Source organism: Nicotiana tabacum, chromosome 8 (genome assembly GCF_000715075.1).
Source record: "Nicotiana tabacum cultivar K326 chromosome 8, ASM71507v2, whole genome shotgun sequence".
Taxonomy (NCBI): Eukaryota; Viridiplantae; Streptophyta; class Magnoliopsida; order Solanales; family Solanaceae; genus Nicotiana; species Nicotiana tabacum.
In genome coordinates, this window is record NC_134087.1 from 143722690 (window position 1) to 143736831 (window position 14142).

General features: G+C 39.4%; 1 protein-coding gene and 1 long non-coding RNA gene across 3 annotated transcripts; both read left to right on the forward strand.

Moving 5' to 3' along the window:
- The first annotated feature begins 6312 nt into the window (after positions 1–6312).
- On the forward strand, positions 6313–7700 carry LOC107780547 (uncharacterized). 2 transcript variants are annotated; one of them, XR_001646843.2, is made up of 3 exons: positions 6313–6705; positions 6882–7062; positions 7177–7700. It is a non-coding gene; the product is annotated as an uncharacterized LOC107780547 (long non-coding RNA). The 2 variants fall into 2 exon arrangements; XR_001646842.2 differs by having other exon boundaries at positions 6313–6499.
- A 2593-nt stretch (positions 7701–10293) lies between these two features.
- LOC142163345 (uncharacterized) lies at positions 10294–14142 on the forward strand. Its single transcript, XM_075220619.1, has 4 exons — positions 10294–11253; positions 12000–12104; positions 12397–12636; positions 13507–14142. Exons 1-4 carry the CDS (start codon positions 10294–10296, stop codon positions 14140–14142), a joined length of 1941 nt encoding a protein of 646 aa, XP_075076720.1.

The following is a 14142-nucleotide window of genomic DNA, read 5'->3' on the forward strand; positions in this document are numbered from 1 at the left end:
AATACATTATACGAAGTTACTCATGACCTCAAACTACGGAGCAAAGTACAAATGCTCGAAACAATCGGTCGGGCCGTTATGGTTGGGAATTTAGGTCGTGACGTTATCCCATATGAAGACCGTGCTCATCTTGAAAAGTCTCTTAAATCTCCTAAAGTTCAGCATCATCTCGTTTGTAACTAAAACTAATGCCAATTTATAGGTGTCTCAAATTAACTAATAACAATGTCTAATAGCATAATATATAATCCATCATATACCAAGGAGTCCTAGGAGACTCCGTACCATCAATCACATACGAATAGGATATTAGGTGGCCTTGTACCATCATGCACCAAATTGCAAATAAATAATCAATTACCAATATAACTTAAATGAGTCAACATAAACATATGAATACATAAATTCAGGATCAATAAGATCATATTCCTCATGGGAACACCCTAAGAATATATAGGTAACATATATACATATGTATAAAAGGTTCTTTCTGTTTCATGAACTATTAAGTGTGCCTAGTGTGAAACACCAAGCCTAATAAAAGTATCCAGTAGCCCTTCTGGAAGGTTATTATCAACTAAAATGATCCCAAGAGTTAGAATCTCTACTCTAGTATCTAAAGCACAGTTAGATATGTCGAACACTTTCTATTTATCTAATTTAGAGCCTTCGTGGAAGTCCTTCATAAGAGGAACTTTCTCGCACATGAAAATCATGATATCATGCCTATAGGATTTTAATTACTCAAATTCGCTATTGCATTATACTATCCATCTAGAAAGCATGCCTATAGGAGCTAAATATATAAGAATCAGTCCCAATCGCTAGTCTCTAGAAATCATGCCTATAGGACATCACTACTCGCTCTCCAAACGCTGTTATTAGGAAGCATAAACATTTTCAATAAGTTTTATTGTCCCTACCGCGTAAATCACCTAGAGATCATGTCTATAGGTTTCATAACCTCCCCCATAATCTACAAATCAGTTACCTTGGGACAACAACACCACATATACGATCCACGTATACGATATTGAATTCATCATCACCTAGAATCCATGCATATGTGACTTTAAGTCTCAAATTTTAAAACTATGTATTGCTTAACCTGTCTGCGTGCACTTGTTTATTTATGTGTGGAAGCTAACTTGAGCCCTTTAATTGCCTTTACATGAAGTCCAATTTATTTTTTTGTATGTCGCCTAGTTTTATCATTTTTGAGCATCCTAAGTAAAGTCTAGAACTACCCAAATAGAGGTCCAAAGCCTCCTGGACCGTAGGCATGGGACAGGTAGTGCACACATAGGATACGCGTTATAATTGAACTAGTACGCTTCAAGTAACGACTTAAAGATAGTAATCGGGTAGCAGGAGATGATAGTCTGTGCCCGCTGAATAATACAAGTAACACCCTATCTGGAGGGAGTTACGAAGTATTATTTATGTTGCACGGGGTGATCCTTCAGGCTAAAAAACTTTGGACCTCCACCCCTCCCCCGTTTTCTTTCTTTTCCTACTAGAATAAAAAATAGTTGTACCTTCTGTTTAAAACATGTTTATAATAAACTTCTTAAATTTAATGCTCTCTCTTCGTTTATTTGATCATATAGACTAATTCATATAGTTCGAGTTCGGCCGGGACCCACAGTTGTGGACCTCGAAGAGTGTCTAACACCTTCTCTTCGAGGTAACTTTGATCCCTTACCCGACCTTTGGTGGCGCAAACTGGTTAAAGCTGAGTTATTTGCAAATAGGTGCCCTAACGCACCTCAAACTCGTTAGGTGGCGACTCTCTCTTTTAACACCTTTCTTAAAAGAGATGTCACGTGTCGAAGCCCGATTTCGCTAGAAAAAGGGGCGCGACAATGGTATTAATATCTCACCATTAGGACCGAGGCCTCACTCAGTCATCAACCTTCCTAGTCTCTTGGGCTCTCAGAAATCATATAAATTAACCCAAATAGAGATAATAATATATATCAACAAGGAATAAGAAGAGATGAAGGTACAGTACGCAAGTAAAAATCATGACTAAGTACAAGACAACAAATAATAGCTAATTCAACAAGTACACGACCCCAACAGGTCCCAATAGTGATATCATATGGTCTAAGCATGATTTCTAACATGAATTTCAATCAAGTCTCCATAAAACAGTGGAAACACGTAGTTTACATTAAGTTATTCCATATTACAATCTCACGGAACGGACCAAGTCACAATTCATTCGGTGCACGCCCACACGCCTGTCACCAGCATGTCCGTCACCTCCAAAATGATCACACGATACAAAATCGGAGGTTTCATACCCTTAGGACCAGATTTATAACTGTTACTTACCCCAATCCGAGCAAATCTCTACTTCGAAATGCCTTTGCCTCTCAAATCGGTCTCCAAACGTTCCGAATCTAGCCACAAGTAGAACAATACAATCAATATAGGCTAAAGGGATCAATTCCACAAGAAAAGTACTAAATTATAGAAAAATTCCGAAATTGGCCCGAACTTGGCCCTCGGGCCCACGTCTCAAAATCCGAAAAAATCACAAAATCCAAAAGCCCATTCACTCACGAGTCTAAGCATACTAAATTTACTCAAATCCGATAAAAAATCCCATTCAAAAATCTAACTCAAGAGTTCTTCCTCATTTTTCCCAATTTTTTACCCCAAATCACAAATTAGATGATGAAATTAAGGATAAAATCACAGAATTTAGTCAAAACCAAGTAAGAATCACTTATCCCAAACACCTACGTGAAATTCTCTTCAAAAATATCTCCCACAAAGCTCCCAAATCAATTTTTATGTTATGAACTCAAACCCTCGTCTTGAACATTTAAATCTGCTGCCTAGTTATCCTTCATCGCGAACGCGGCCATCCTCCCACGTTCGCATAGCACAAGCCAACCTACCCCTCAAGTTTGACTTACGCGAACGTGGTTGCTCCCAGGCGAATGCGTACCTTTTCTATTTCTAACCTACGCAATCGTGTTCTACCTTACGCGAGCGCAAAGAGCAAAGTGTGCGCCCTACAGTTGCTTCACTTCCTTTACGCGTACGCGGACCTCACCTCGCGTCCGCGATAGCTAGACTCACCATCCTTCGCGATCGCGGGCCTCAACTGGCAATCACATAGAACAAATTTCTCAGCTTCCCTAATTAGACCTACGCAATCGCGGACCCACTCATGCGATTGCGTATAAGGAAACCAGAAAAAATGCAGCAACATGCATCAACTATCTCTTAAAGGTAAAAAATGATTCGTTAACCACTCGAAACTCACCCGAGTCCCTCGGGAACTCAACCAAATATACCAACAAGTCCCAAAATATCATACGAATTTAGTCGAATCCTCAAATCACCTCAAACAACATCAAAAGCACGAATTATACCCGAATTCAAGCCTAATGAACTTTTAAATTTCCAAATTCTACAAACGACATCGAAATCTATCAAACCACGTTTGATTGACCTCAAATTTTGCACACACGTCATAAATGATACTACCAAGTGACTTCAATTTTTGAAAATTCAATCTGACCCCGATATCAAAAAGTCCCTTCCCGGTCAAACTTTTCAAAATTTTAACTTTCGCCAATTCAAGCCTAATTCTACCACGGACCTCCAAATCACGATTCGGAGGCGCTCCTAAGTCCAAAATCACCTAAACAGAGCTAACAAAATCATTAAAATTCAAATCCGAGTTCGTTTACGCATAAGTCGACATTCGGTCGACTTTTCCAACTTAAGCTCCCAATTAAGAGACTAAGTATCTCAATTCACTCCGAAATCACTCCGGACCCGAACGAACTAACCCGGTACGTCATAATACAACTGTAGAACACAAAAGAAGCAGAAAATGGGGGAATAAAGCTACAACTCTCAAAACGACCGGTCGGGTCATTACAAACACATAATAAACTTCCAACTTTTTAAACCTCTCTCCAACTTTTAGAGAAGAGTTTCTTCATCCTGTGCCATATTTGTTTGCACCTCTTTAAACTTGCCCTTTTTTTTTCTTGAATTTGTCTTGAAACTTTTGATCGAATAGTCTAATTCTGTTGACAACTATCTATAACTTTACCAACATATTTTTGGCCAGTCGGGCGGCACACGTTGCCTAGCGCCGCCCGACGGTAGCGGAAACTACTTGATTCTCTCCCAAGATCGTAGAAGCTCTGATACCAATTTGAAGGAAAATATTTTATTATTAATCTCTGAAAGCTCTCTACAATTCTCATAAATCTCCACACATTAAAATAAGCTAGTAATACCCATATTTATAATAATACAAAACCTATTTCAATTAGAAATAACAAAGCATATTCTTATATTAAATCTAATCCTATTTAGACATGAATTAAATAAACTAGCAAATACCAAATTCTAAACAATTTTAAATTTCTATTACAACTTTGAATTAGTTTTCCAACAGCCTTTATTAATGAAGCTATTATGAAATCACATGCTAATTTTGGGTAGAATTTGCTTATTCTCCCTTCAGTTTTTAGTATAAGAAATGCAATTTTATTAAAGATATCGATAAAAGTAAAACTGTTCACATTTTACTCTTTTAAAGTAAGTTTATGCTCTCTTCACTCAATTTTGGAGGTTGGGTTATTACCCGAAGAAAAAAAAAAGGGGTAAAGAAAACTGAGGAAAATATTATAGTGGAAGTCTTTAGAAAAACACTAATTTTTATTATCTTATGAAATGTTGTTATTTCATAGGTTATGTTTTCCACATATAAGCTTTGAACTATCTTTTTTGTTAAGCAACTGTAATGTGATCTTATGTCTTCCTTTCTAGCATGTCAATTGATAAATCTTGGATTAGCAAATCATAAAACACACTTGAATATGCAAATGGTCTAAGCCAATTTTTGGATTTTGCTTTAGAGCACGGGTCAGTTGATGGGCGCGTAATAAAGTGCCCGTGTCCAAAATGTGATTTTAACAAGTGACAAAGACGAGATGTAGAAGAGCACCTGATTCTTAAACCCTTTTCCCAAAAAATATAAATTTTAGTATATTGGCATGGTAAAAAATCAAATGTGACCATGCAAAAGACTTGTCATAGCGCCCATTTCATAGAAGAAGATACTTTACAACCCCAAGATCCAACGGAATTATGATTAATACTGCTCTTTATCTGCTGTTGAAATAACATTGTCAAATGTGTTAGGTATTAATACCTAGCTTGACTTGGGGAAAGGTTATTGGCTTAATGTTCATATTGGTTATCTTGTTCTATACTGTAGTGAACCCATTGATCTCAAATTTAGAAAACAAGAATAAATGGGAAACAGATACTAGGAACTAAAGATTAACTTATCCCCCTTAATCCCATGTATATTCTCAAAGCTTACATGAGATCTGCAATGAATATAATGCAAATGAATTTGAAAAATCAAATAGACTCCTACTTTGTAGAATGAGTAGCAAAATTGGTAGCTTCTTGAATAGGTGAATACTGATGTGAAAAGATTAATGAGTAAGTAATAGGTCTCTTTATTGATCAAGATGCAAATATGACTGAAATGGTAGAGATTTGACTTGGACCTTTATTTTCATTATTCACTAACAATATGGGCTGCTTTTTTGAGTTAATCTAAACTGCTGAATTAGTTTAAAAAGTATTAATGTAATGAGTAATGATAGGTCTCTTTATTGATTAAGAAGCAAATATGACTGATATGGTAGAGAATTGACTTGAACCTTTATTTCAGGCATATTTCTTGTAATGTTTTGATACGTTGTTGAATTTAAAGTAGGGTAGAAACTTGTGAGTCCAGAATTAAAACATAGTAAATTTTGACTTAAGAGATCAAAACAGGTGAAAAATATATTGAGGATCATATTATATATAACGCATCTAAAAAATGCGTTATACCTTAACGTCCAATTACCCCGTTAAGCTATAGCGCATATAATATATACGTTATACTCAGTATTTGCGGTCATAATAATTGATTGCATAGCGCATCAATTATATGGTTATGCATAAACACACCCCCAACATAACAGTGGTGGCAAGAGTTGGTGGATATTCCTTAATTTCGCTTTCAAAATAGTATGGTCATTTTTAAAATCTGACAACTCTTCGTACATGCATGTTATGGCACCAAAGTCCATTTTTCTTTCTTGTTTGAAAGCAAGGATTAAAGGCACTTACTAGCCACTCATAATACTGATATTTAAAGACACTTATTAGCCACCTAATACCTTCACCTAAAAAGTACTTATTAGCATTAAGTTAAGTAGCTAAGTTTTGGTCGATACGTACTGGTGAGAGCTAGTATTTGGGCGTTTGCAAAAATGGACATTTTTTAGGCTACTCTTAAAATTTTATCCTCAGTATTCCTTCCCTACAAAACAAAAAAGAAGGATACCTGCAAAAAGGTCTTATTCTTGTAAAGATTCTATGAAATCTACATAATACTGTCTTCATCCAGTAGATTACGCCAAAAAGCCGAATGCCATATACATTTGTATTTAAGGTGCTTCCCTTTAAAGCATTTCGCATTTCTTTCCTTCCATTCAAGCAGGGATTATGCTCCAAATCTTCTTTGATGGTTTGTTGTTACCTCTGCAGTTCCAATAATTTAGTTACTATTATGTATGGAATAGCAGCGATAATGTTGACAAGATGGATCTGTAATTGAAAAGATAAACTCTCCAAATGGTGATTTTATTAATGCATTTAGTAAGTAATTGCTAATTTGACTTCTTTGAATTGATGAAATTATCAAGCCACAAGTTTACTGCATGAATGTTATGAAACTTGAGAAGCTAAGACCATAACATGTTTTCAGTACCTGTTTTTCAAATGTACCAGTCATTTGATCTATTGCTTAGTTTATGCTTCTTCAATTTTTGTAGGAAAGAGTTGAAGAAATCCGAAATCAAAGATCAGAAAGTCTTGACGAACCTTCACCTAATGATGCACTTGGCATAGTATTTGGTCCCGAGCACCCCGGCCGTGATCGAGGTTTAGGCTTGGATGTAGTTCCAACTATAGCATTCAAACAGACATCTATGACATTCCGTCGTGGTTATGTGGGTTCGTGATAGTAGGCGATATAGTTGATATTTACACCTTAATATGACCATACTTTGTTGTTTTATAGATAAATTGCCAACAAAATGCTCTAAATAGTGTTCTTTTGTTTAGCAGGGAATATTATATGAGAGGAAGCAACATGGAGTATTTTGGAGGCGATAATGTGAAGAAAAACACTCACTCGAGAAGTACCAGAACACAAAGAAGCATAAATGACATAGGCAAGAAGGCTACCGCGACCACGGTGAACCGCGACAGGTTACTGAAGTGAGGCAGAAAGGTCAGCTTTCACCGTGGTCGACCGCGAGCGCGATGCACTGTTCACGCAGCTGGAAGTTTGAGGACCAAAGTGTAATTTTGGGAAATTTTTTGTAAAACCCTTATAAGCTTTAAAAACTCGCCCAATTGAAAGGGGAAGCTAATTTTAGACTACTTTTGGAGGAAGAACAAGTGTGAGAAGATCAACAAAACATTAGAGTTTTTTTATCTCCTTTTAATTCTTGCAATTTTACATTATGAACAATTTAGTAGTTTTCTCTTGTTTTGTTATGAGTAGCTAAATACTTATCTAGGGTTGATGGAACCAATTGTTGGTTAAAGTTTTGACTCAAGTTGTTATAATCGAGCTGGATTTATGATATGATTGTTTAACTACGTTTTGTATGGTGATTAATTGAATGGGCCCTTGATTAATCGTGTCTAATTACCTTATATTGCTTGAGAAAGAGTATTAGGTTAGACAGCGGTTGAACAACACCACTTTTGGATAATTAAAGAGATTCATTACTTGAACTTAAAAGTGGGTTTAGAGATAACAAAACTTTGGTGGGATACATTAGAGTTGCATAACTATTATCAGCTAGAGTAGTTCAAGAGAATGCTGTAGTAAATTATTGTAGTTGATCGAGAGATAATTACGATAACCCATATCTCTTAATCCTCATAGAGTATTATGGCGAGATTATAGCGAAAGAGTCAGGACCTAAACTAGCAATTGGGGAAATCACTGCCCTAGACTTTTTTACCGTTGAATTATCTTTGTTTTAGCTTACCATTGTTTTTAATAGTAGTTGAAGTAGTTAAACAAAAACCCAATCATTATTGATCAAAAATCTTGCATCTAGAGATTGATTGAGTTGATAATAACATTGCTGAAGAGGGTAATAGATAGGTTAGTTCCCTGAGGATTCAATTCCGGACTTAAAAATCGAATTATATTTGTAGCGACCGCTTTGTCCTTTAAAAGGCATAGTTGGGCGTTATCAAATTTTGGTGCCGTTGTCGGGGAAACTAACGGTGTTATTTATTACTACTTAAAAGTAGTGTTAAAATTATTAGTTTAAATCAAATTTCAAAGGTGTTAAACAATTTTCATTGAAATTCTAACGTTTGAACTCTTGTGGAATTTAGGTGTATGCCTAGAAATTCTTCGAGGACTGGAGAACTGCTTGAAGGACTTTCAGACCCCGAGAAAACATTCAGGGCATTGAACCGTGCCAACAGGAGAATCCAACAAACACAACAACCACACCAGCTTGAAGTTGACATGGGTGTCGTAGAGAACGTCAACGGAAACATCAGGGATGAGCCAGCTGACCCAAACGTCAGAGTGGTGGAACCTCTTGTGCCAGAAGCTGCACTTTATGATTGGTCTCAACCCATATCTAACAACCTGGAAACTGCCATAGCTGTGCCCACAATTCAAGCGGAGACATTCCAGATCGCTAACAACATGTTGCATCTACTGCAGAATAAGGGATTGTTCTCCGGGTCACACATTGAAGATCCTCAGCAGCATTTGAAAAATTTTCTGTCAATTTGTGTGACTCAAAGGCAGCCAAATATGACCCCAGAAGCTATCAAGCTATTATTGTTCCCGTTCTCTATGACTGGGGAAGCTCAGACTTGGCTGAATTCACTCCCAATCAATTCCATTGTCACCTAGAAGGAATTAGTAAAGCAGTTCCTGAATAAGTTCTACCCGCCCAATAAGACTGCAAGGCAAATTGATGAAATATTGCAGTACAAGCAGCAACCGACTGAGACCATGCAAAAAACTTGGGAAAGATTTAAAGGGATGTTGGTGAAGTGTTCTCACCATGACATTCCAGACCAGATGTTTGGCCAGAGATTCTACATGGGGTTAGCTGACAATCTAAAGGCCAATGTGGATGCTTCAGTTGGAGGTGCATTTTTGAGTAAGACATTCACCGAGTGCAAAGTCCTTCTTGACAAGATGTCCCAGAATTCGGGGTGGATGACTAGAGGTACAATACTGGTACCCATAGTGCATTCAGTTCCTCTTGGCCTAAATAATTCGCATGCAGAGAACATGGCCACACTCAGATGAGTATTTTGACAAAGAAGATAGATGAGATGGGTACCAAACAGATGCACATTGTTGACACGACAAATGGAAGACTGTGTACGCCCTGTGTTAATCAGTCTTATGTGCGCTCATGGAGCGGAGAAGGTGAAAATCAAGGGGCAAGGGAATATATGAATTATGCTAACAACTTTGGGGGTCAGAGACAAGGAGGACAATAGTGGAGACCGACACCAAATCAGCAATACAAACCTAACATGCCTCAACCTGGGGGCATGCAAGTTCAAGGCCAAATGGTGCCATACCACCAGAGACAACAGGGCTACCCATAGTAGAACCAACAACAGTTGACATATCAGCAACCTCCTCAGTAGCAAGATAACAACATGGTAGAGATCAGGGGGATGCTCCAGCAACTCATTGGGACAAATGGTAAGATGCAATAAAAGTTGGCAGTACATGATTCAGCAATAAAGAACATTGAAACTCAGTTGGGGCAGTTGTCTATGGCTTTAAACAACCACCCCCAGGGAACATTGCCAGCAAACACAAATATTAACCCCAAGGAGCCAAACCCGAATCAGCTGATGGCAGTAAGTCTCCGGAATGGGAGAGATTTAGACAAAGAGCAAGAGTTTGCACAAGCCAGCAAAGAGACTACGCCAGCCACTCCAATTCCACTAGAGGTAGATGAACCATCAAATCTGACTAAAGTGGTGGTTGAACAGGGTCAAGAGGAAAAAGGTAAGGCTAAGGTAAATGAACAAGCTACAGAGTAGGTGGTGCCTCTTGTACCACAGAACCCCAACAAAGAGAAGCCAGCAAACAGTGCACAAAGGGTGATACCGGCACCATTCCCTCAGAGACTGGTAAAACAAAAGAAGGAAGATCAATACAAGAAATTTATGGAGATGCTGCGTCAAATTCAGTTGAATATTCCTTTGATGGATGCCTTGAGGGAGATGCCAGGTTATGCAAAGATGATGAAAGACCTAATCTCACGGAAGTTTGATTTTCAGGACCTATCCACAGTGACTCTGACGCAGACCTGCAGCGCAATAGTGACCAAACCGATGGCTCAAAAGATGCCAGACCCAGGTAGTTTCACTATTCCATGCACGATTGGGAGTTATGCCTTTGCAAAGGCATTATGTGATTTGGGAGCCAGCATAAATTTGATGCCTCTGGCTGTATACACCAAACTAGGCATTGGCAGAGCCAGACTGACTTCGATGCTGCTGCAGCTGGCTGACCGCACGGTAAAAAGGCCTACTGGGATTCTTGATGATGTATTGGTGCAAGTGGGGAAGTTCGTGTTCCCTACAAACTTTGTTATTCTTGATTGTCAGGTAGATGAAGAGATACCTATCATTTTAGGTAGGCCATTTTTGGCCACTGGGAGAGTACTGATCGATTGTGAGACTGAGGAATTAAAAATGAGATTGAACGATAAAGAAGTCATATTCAATGTTCAGCAATCTATGAGGAGACCCAGTGAATATGCTAATTGCTCTCTAGTGGAGGCAGTGGATGTAATTTTGCAAGAAGATGATGTGACCCTGGCTGCTAAAGATCCATTGGAGGCATGTCTCACAAATTTAGAAGAGATGGATGGTGAAGGGTTAGCTGAGTGGGTCATGGAACTTGAAGGCCAAGGATTCTGGAAAAGAAACCCTCAGTTTGAGTCCCTTGAGTTAGAAAAAAGGGCTACACCTCCAGCAAAGCCATCAGTAGAGGAACCACCCAAGCTGGAGCTGAAGCCGCTCCTAGCTCACCTCAGGTACATTTTCTTAGGCCCTGATTCTACTTTTCCTGTTATTATATCATCTGGTTTGCTAGATGTGCAAGTAGAACAGCTTTTACAGGTACTGTAGGAAAGTAAGACTACCATTGGCTAGACCATGGAAGACATAAAGGGTATCAGCCCAGCCTTCTGTATGCACAAGATTCTCTTGGAAGAAGGGCACAAACCTTCCAAAGAACATCAATGAAAGCTAAACCCGAACATGAAAGAGGTAGTAAAGAAGGAAGTGATCAAATGGTTAGATGCGGGAATCATCTTCCCATCTTTGATAGCAATTGGGTCAGCCCTGTCCAATGTGTGCCGAAAAAGGGGGGAATGACTGTTGTGCAAAATGAGAACAATGAGTTGATCTCAACTCGCACAGTCACGGGATGGCGGATTTGCATGGATTACCGAAAATTGAATACAGCCACCTGGAAGGACCACTTCCCCTTGCCTTTTATTGACCAAATGTTGGACAGGCTGGTCGCGCGATCACACTTCTGTTTCTTAGATGGATATTCGGGGTACAATCAGATATCAATAGCCCCCGAAGATAGAGAGAAAACATCCTTCACTTGTCCTTATGACATCTTCGCCTTTCGGAGAATGGCGTTTGGGCTTTGCAATGCACCAGCGACATTTCAACGGTGCATGTTAGCCATTTTCACAAACATGGTGGAGGATATTATGGAGGTCTTTATGGATGATTTATCCGTGGTGGGAGATTCATTCGAGGACTGTATTCACAACTTAAGAAGAGTGCTCAAAAGATGTGTGGAGACAAATTTAGTGTTGAACTGGGAGAAGTGCCATTTTATGGTACAGGAAGGGATAGTCCTGGGACATCGAGTGTCCAGTAAAGGAATTAAGGCCGACCATGCTAAGGTTGACATGATTGAAAAACTACCACCGCCCACTTCAGTCAAGGCGGTGAGAAGTTTCCTTGGGCACGCCGGGTTCTACATGCGATTCATAAAAGATTTCTCCAAAATTGCTAACCCATTATGAAAACTCCTTGAAAAAGATCACCCTTTGTGTTTTCTAATGATTGCAGGTTGGCATTTGAGGAGCTGAAGAAGAGATTGATGACTGCACCCATCATTGTTGCACCCAACTGGGAGTAACCATTTGAGCTCATGTGCGACGCAAGTGACTATGCCATAGGAGCAGTCTTGGGGCAGCGAAAGGGTAAACTGATGCACCCAATTTATTATACAAGCAGAACGTTAAGCGTGCACAACTCAATTACATTGTGACAGAAAAAGAGATGTTGGCTGTTGTTTTTGCATTCGACAAATTCAGGTCATACTTGATTGGCTCGAAAGTTATTGTTTACACTAACCATGCAGCAATTAGGTACCTGCTAGAAAAGAAGGAGTCAAAGCCACGCTTGACTCGCTGGGTTCTTCTGTCACAAGAATTCAATCTGGAAATACGTGACCGAAAAGGGACAGAGAACCAAGTAGCTGACCACCTCTCAAGGTTGGAAGGAGCTGAAAAGAAGGTAGAGGTTGAGGGTATAACAGAGACATTCCCGGATGAACAGTTACTGGCAATGACAATGGAGGAGGCACCATGGTATGCTGATATTGCTAATTATTTAGCAAGTGGTATTGTACCTTATGAACTCTCCTCAATTCAAAAGAAAAAGTTCTTTCGTGATTGTCGATATTATTATTGGGATGAACCTCTATTGTTTAAAATATGTGTAGATAACATGATCCGGCGGTGTATCCTCGAGAAAGATCAACATTCTGTTTTGCAGGCTTGCCATGCTTCACCATATGGTGGACACTTTGGAGGAATTCGGACAGCAGCTAAAGTGTTGGAGTCAGGCTTGTACTGGCCTACTCTATTCAAGGATGCCCATGTTTGGGTTAAAAGCTGCGATGATTGCCAAAGGACTGGCAACATATCTCGTAGACACGAGATGCCAATGACCACAATTCAAGAGGTGGAGATTTTTGACAAGTGGGGGATTGACTTCATGGGGCCATTCGTCAGCTCGTATGGTAACAAATACATATTGGTAGCAGTTGACTATGTCTCCAAGTGGGTCGAGGCGGTGGCTCTCCCGACCAATGACGCTAAAGGGGTACTAGGTTTTCTGAAGAACAACATTTTCACACGTTTTGGTACCCCAAGAGCTATACTCAGTGATGGCGGAACCCATTTCTGCAATAGAGCATTCACACGGCTGTTGAAAAAATATGGAGTTCGTCATAAAGTAACCACCCCGTACCATCCACAATCGAGCAGGCAAGTTGAAGTGTCCAACAGGGAGATTAAAAGTGTCCTCACAAAAATAGTGAATGCAACAAGGACTGACTAGGCAAAGAAATTGGATGATGCTTTGTGGGCGTACCACACAGCCTTCAAAACCCCAATTGGTATGTTACCGTACAAGTTGGTGTTTGTCAAGGCATGCCACCTCCTAGTTGAGCTAGAGCATAAAGCACTTTGGGCATTGCGGCAGTTAAACTTAGACATGGAGACAGCAGGTACTAACAGAATCACTGGGTTACATGAGCTAGAGGAATTCATGTTCCAGGCCTTTGAGAGTGCTAGATTATACAAAGAAAGGATGAAATTAATGCATGCTAAACACATCTTGGATCGAAACTTCAAACCTGGAGATCTAGTATTGTTATACAACTCGAGATTGAGATTGTTCCCAGGTAAGTTAAAGTCCCGATGGTCAGGACCCTTCAGAGTGGTGCAATTGTTCTTAAGTGGAGATGTAGAGATTGAATCAGAATATGGGATAAACAAGTTCACAGTAAATGGGCAAAGGTTGAAACATTACTTGGGAATGGCTGAAGAAAAAAAGGATAGAGTGGTAATCACTTTGGAAGAGCCCAGTACGCGGATGAGGAATGATGATCAAATGCTTGTGTCGTACCGCGACGTTAAATTAGGCGCTGCGTGGGAGGCAACCCACGAGTGTGTTGTTAGTGTGTTCATGTAA

Bases quoted from the DNA above. Each gene is read 5' to 3' on its own strand.
- LOC142163345 (XM_075220619.1), top strand. From the start codon at position 10,294: ATGGAGATGCTGCGTCAAATTCAGTTGAATATTCCTTTGATGGATGCC. The intron at 12,105-12,396 runs GTGAGAAGTTTC...TTATACAAGCAG, and splicing joins CGCCCACTTCAGTCAAGGCG to AACGTTAAGCGTGCACAACT. The intron at 12,637-13,506 runs GTAGCTGACCAC...AGGACTGACTAG, and splicing joins GAAAAGGGACAGAGAACCAA to GCAAAGAAATTGGATGATGC.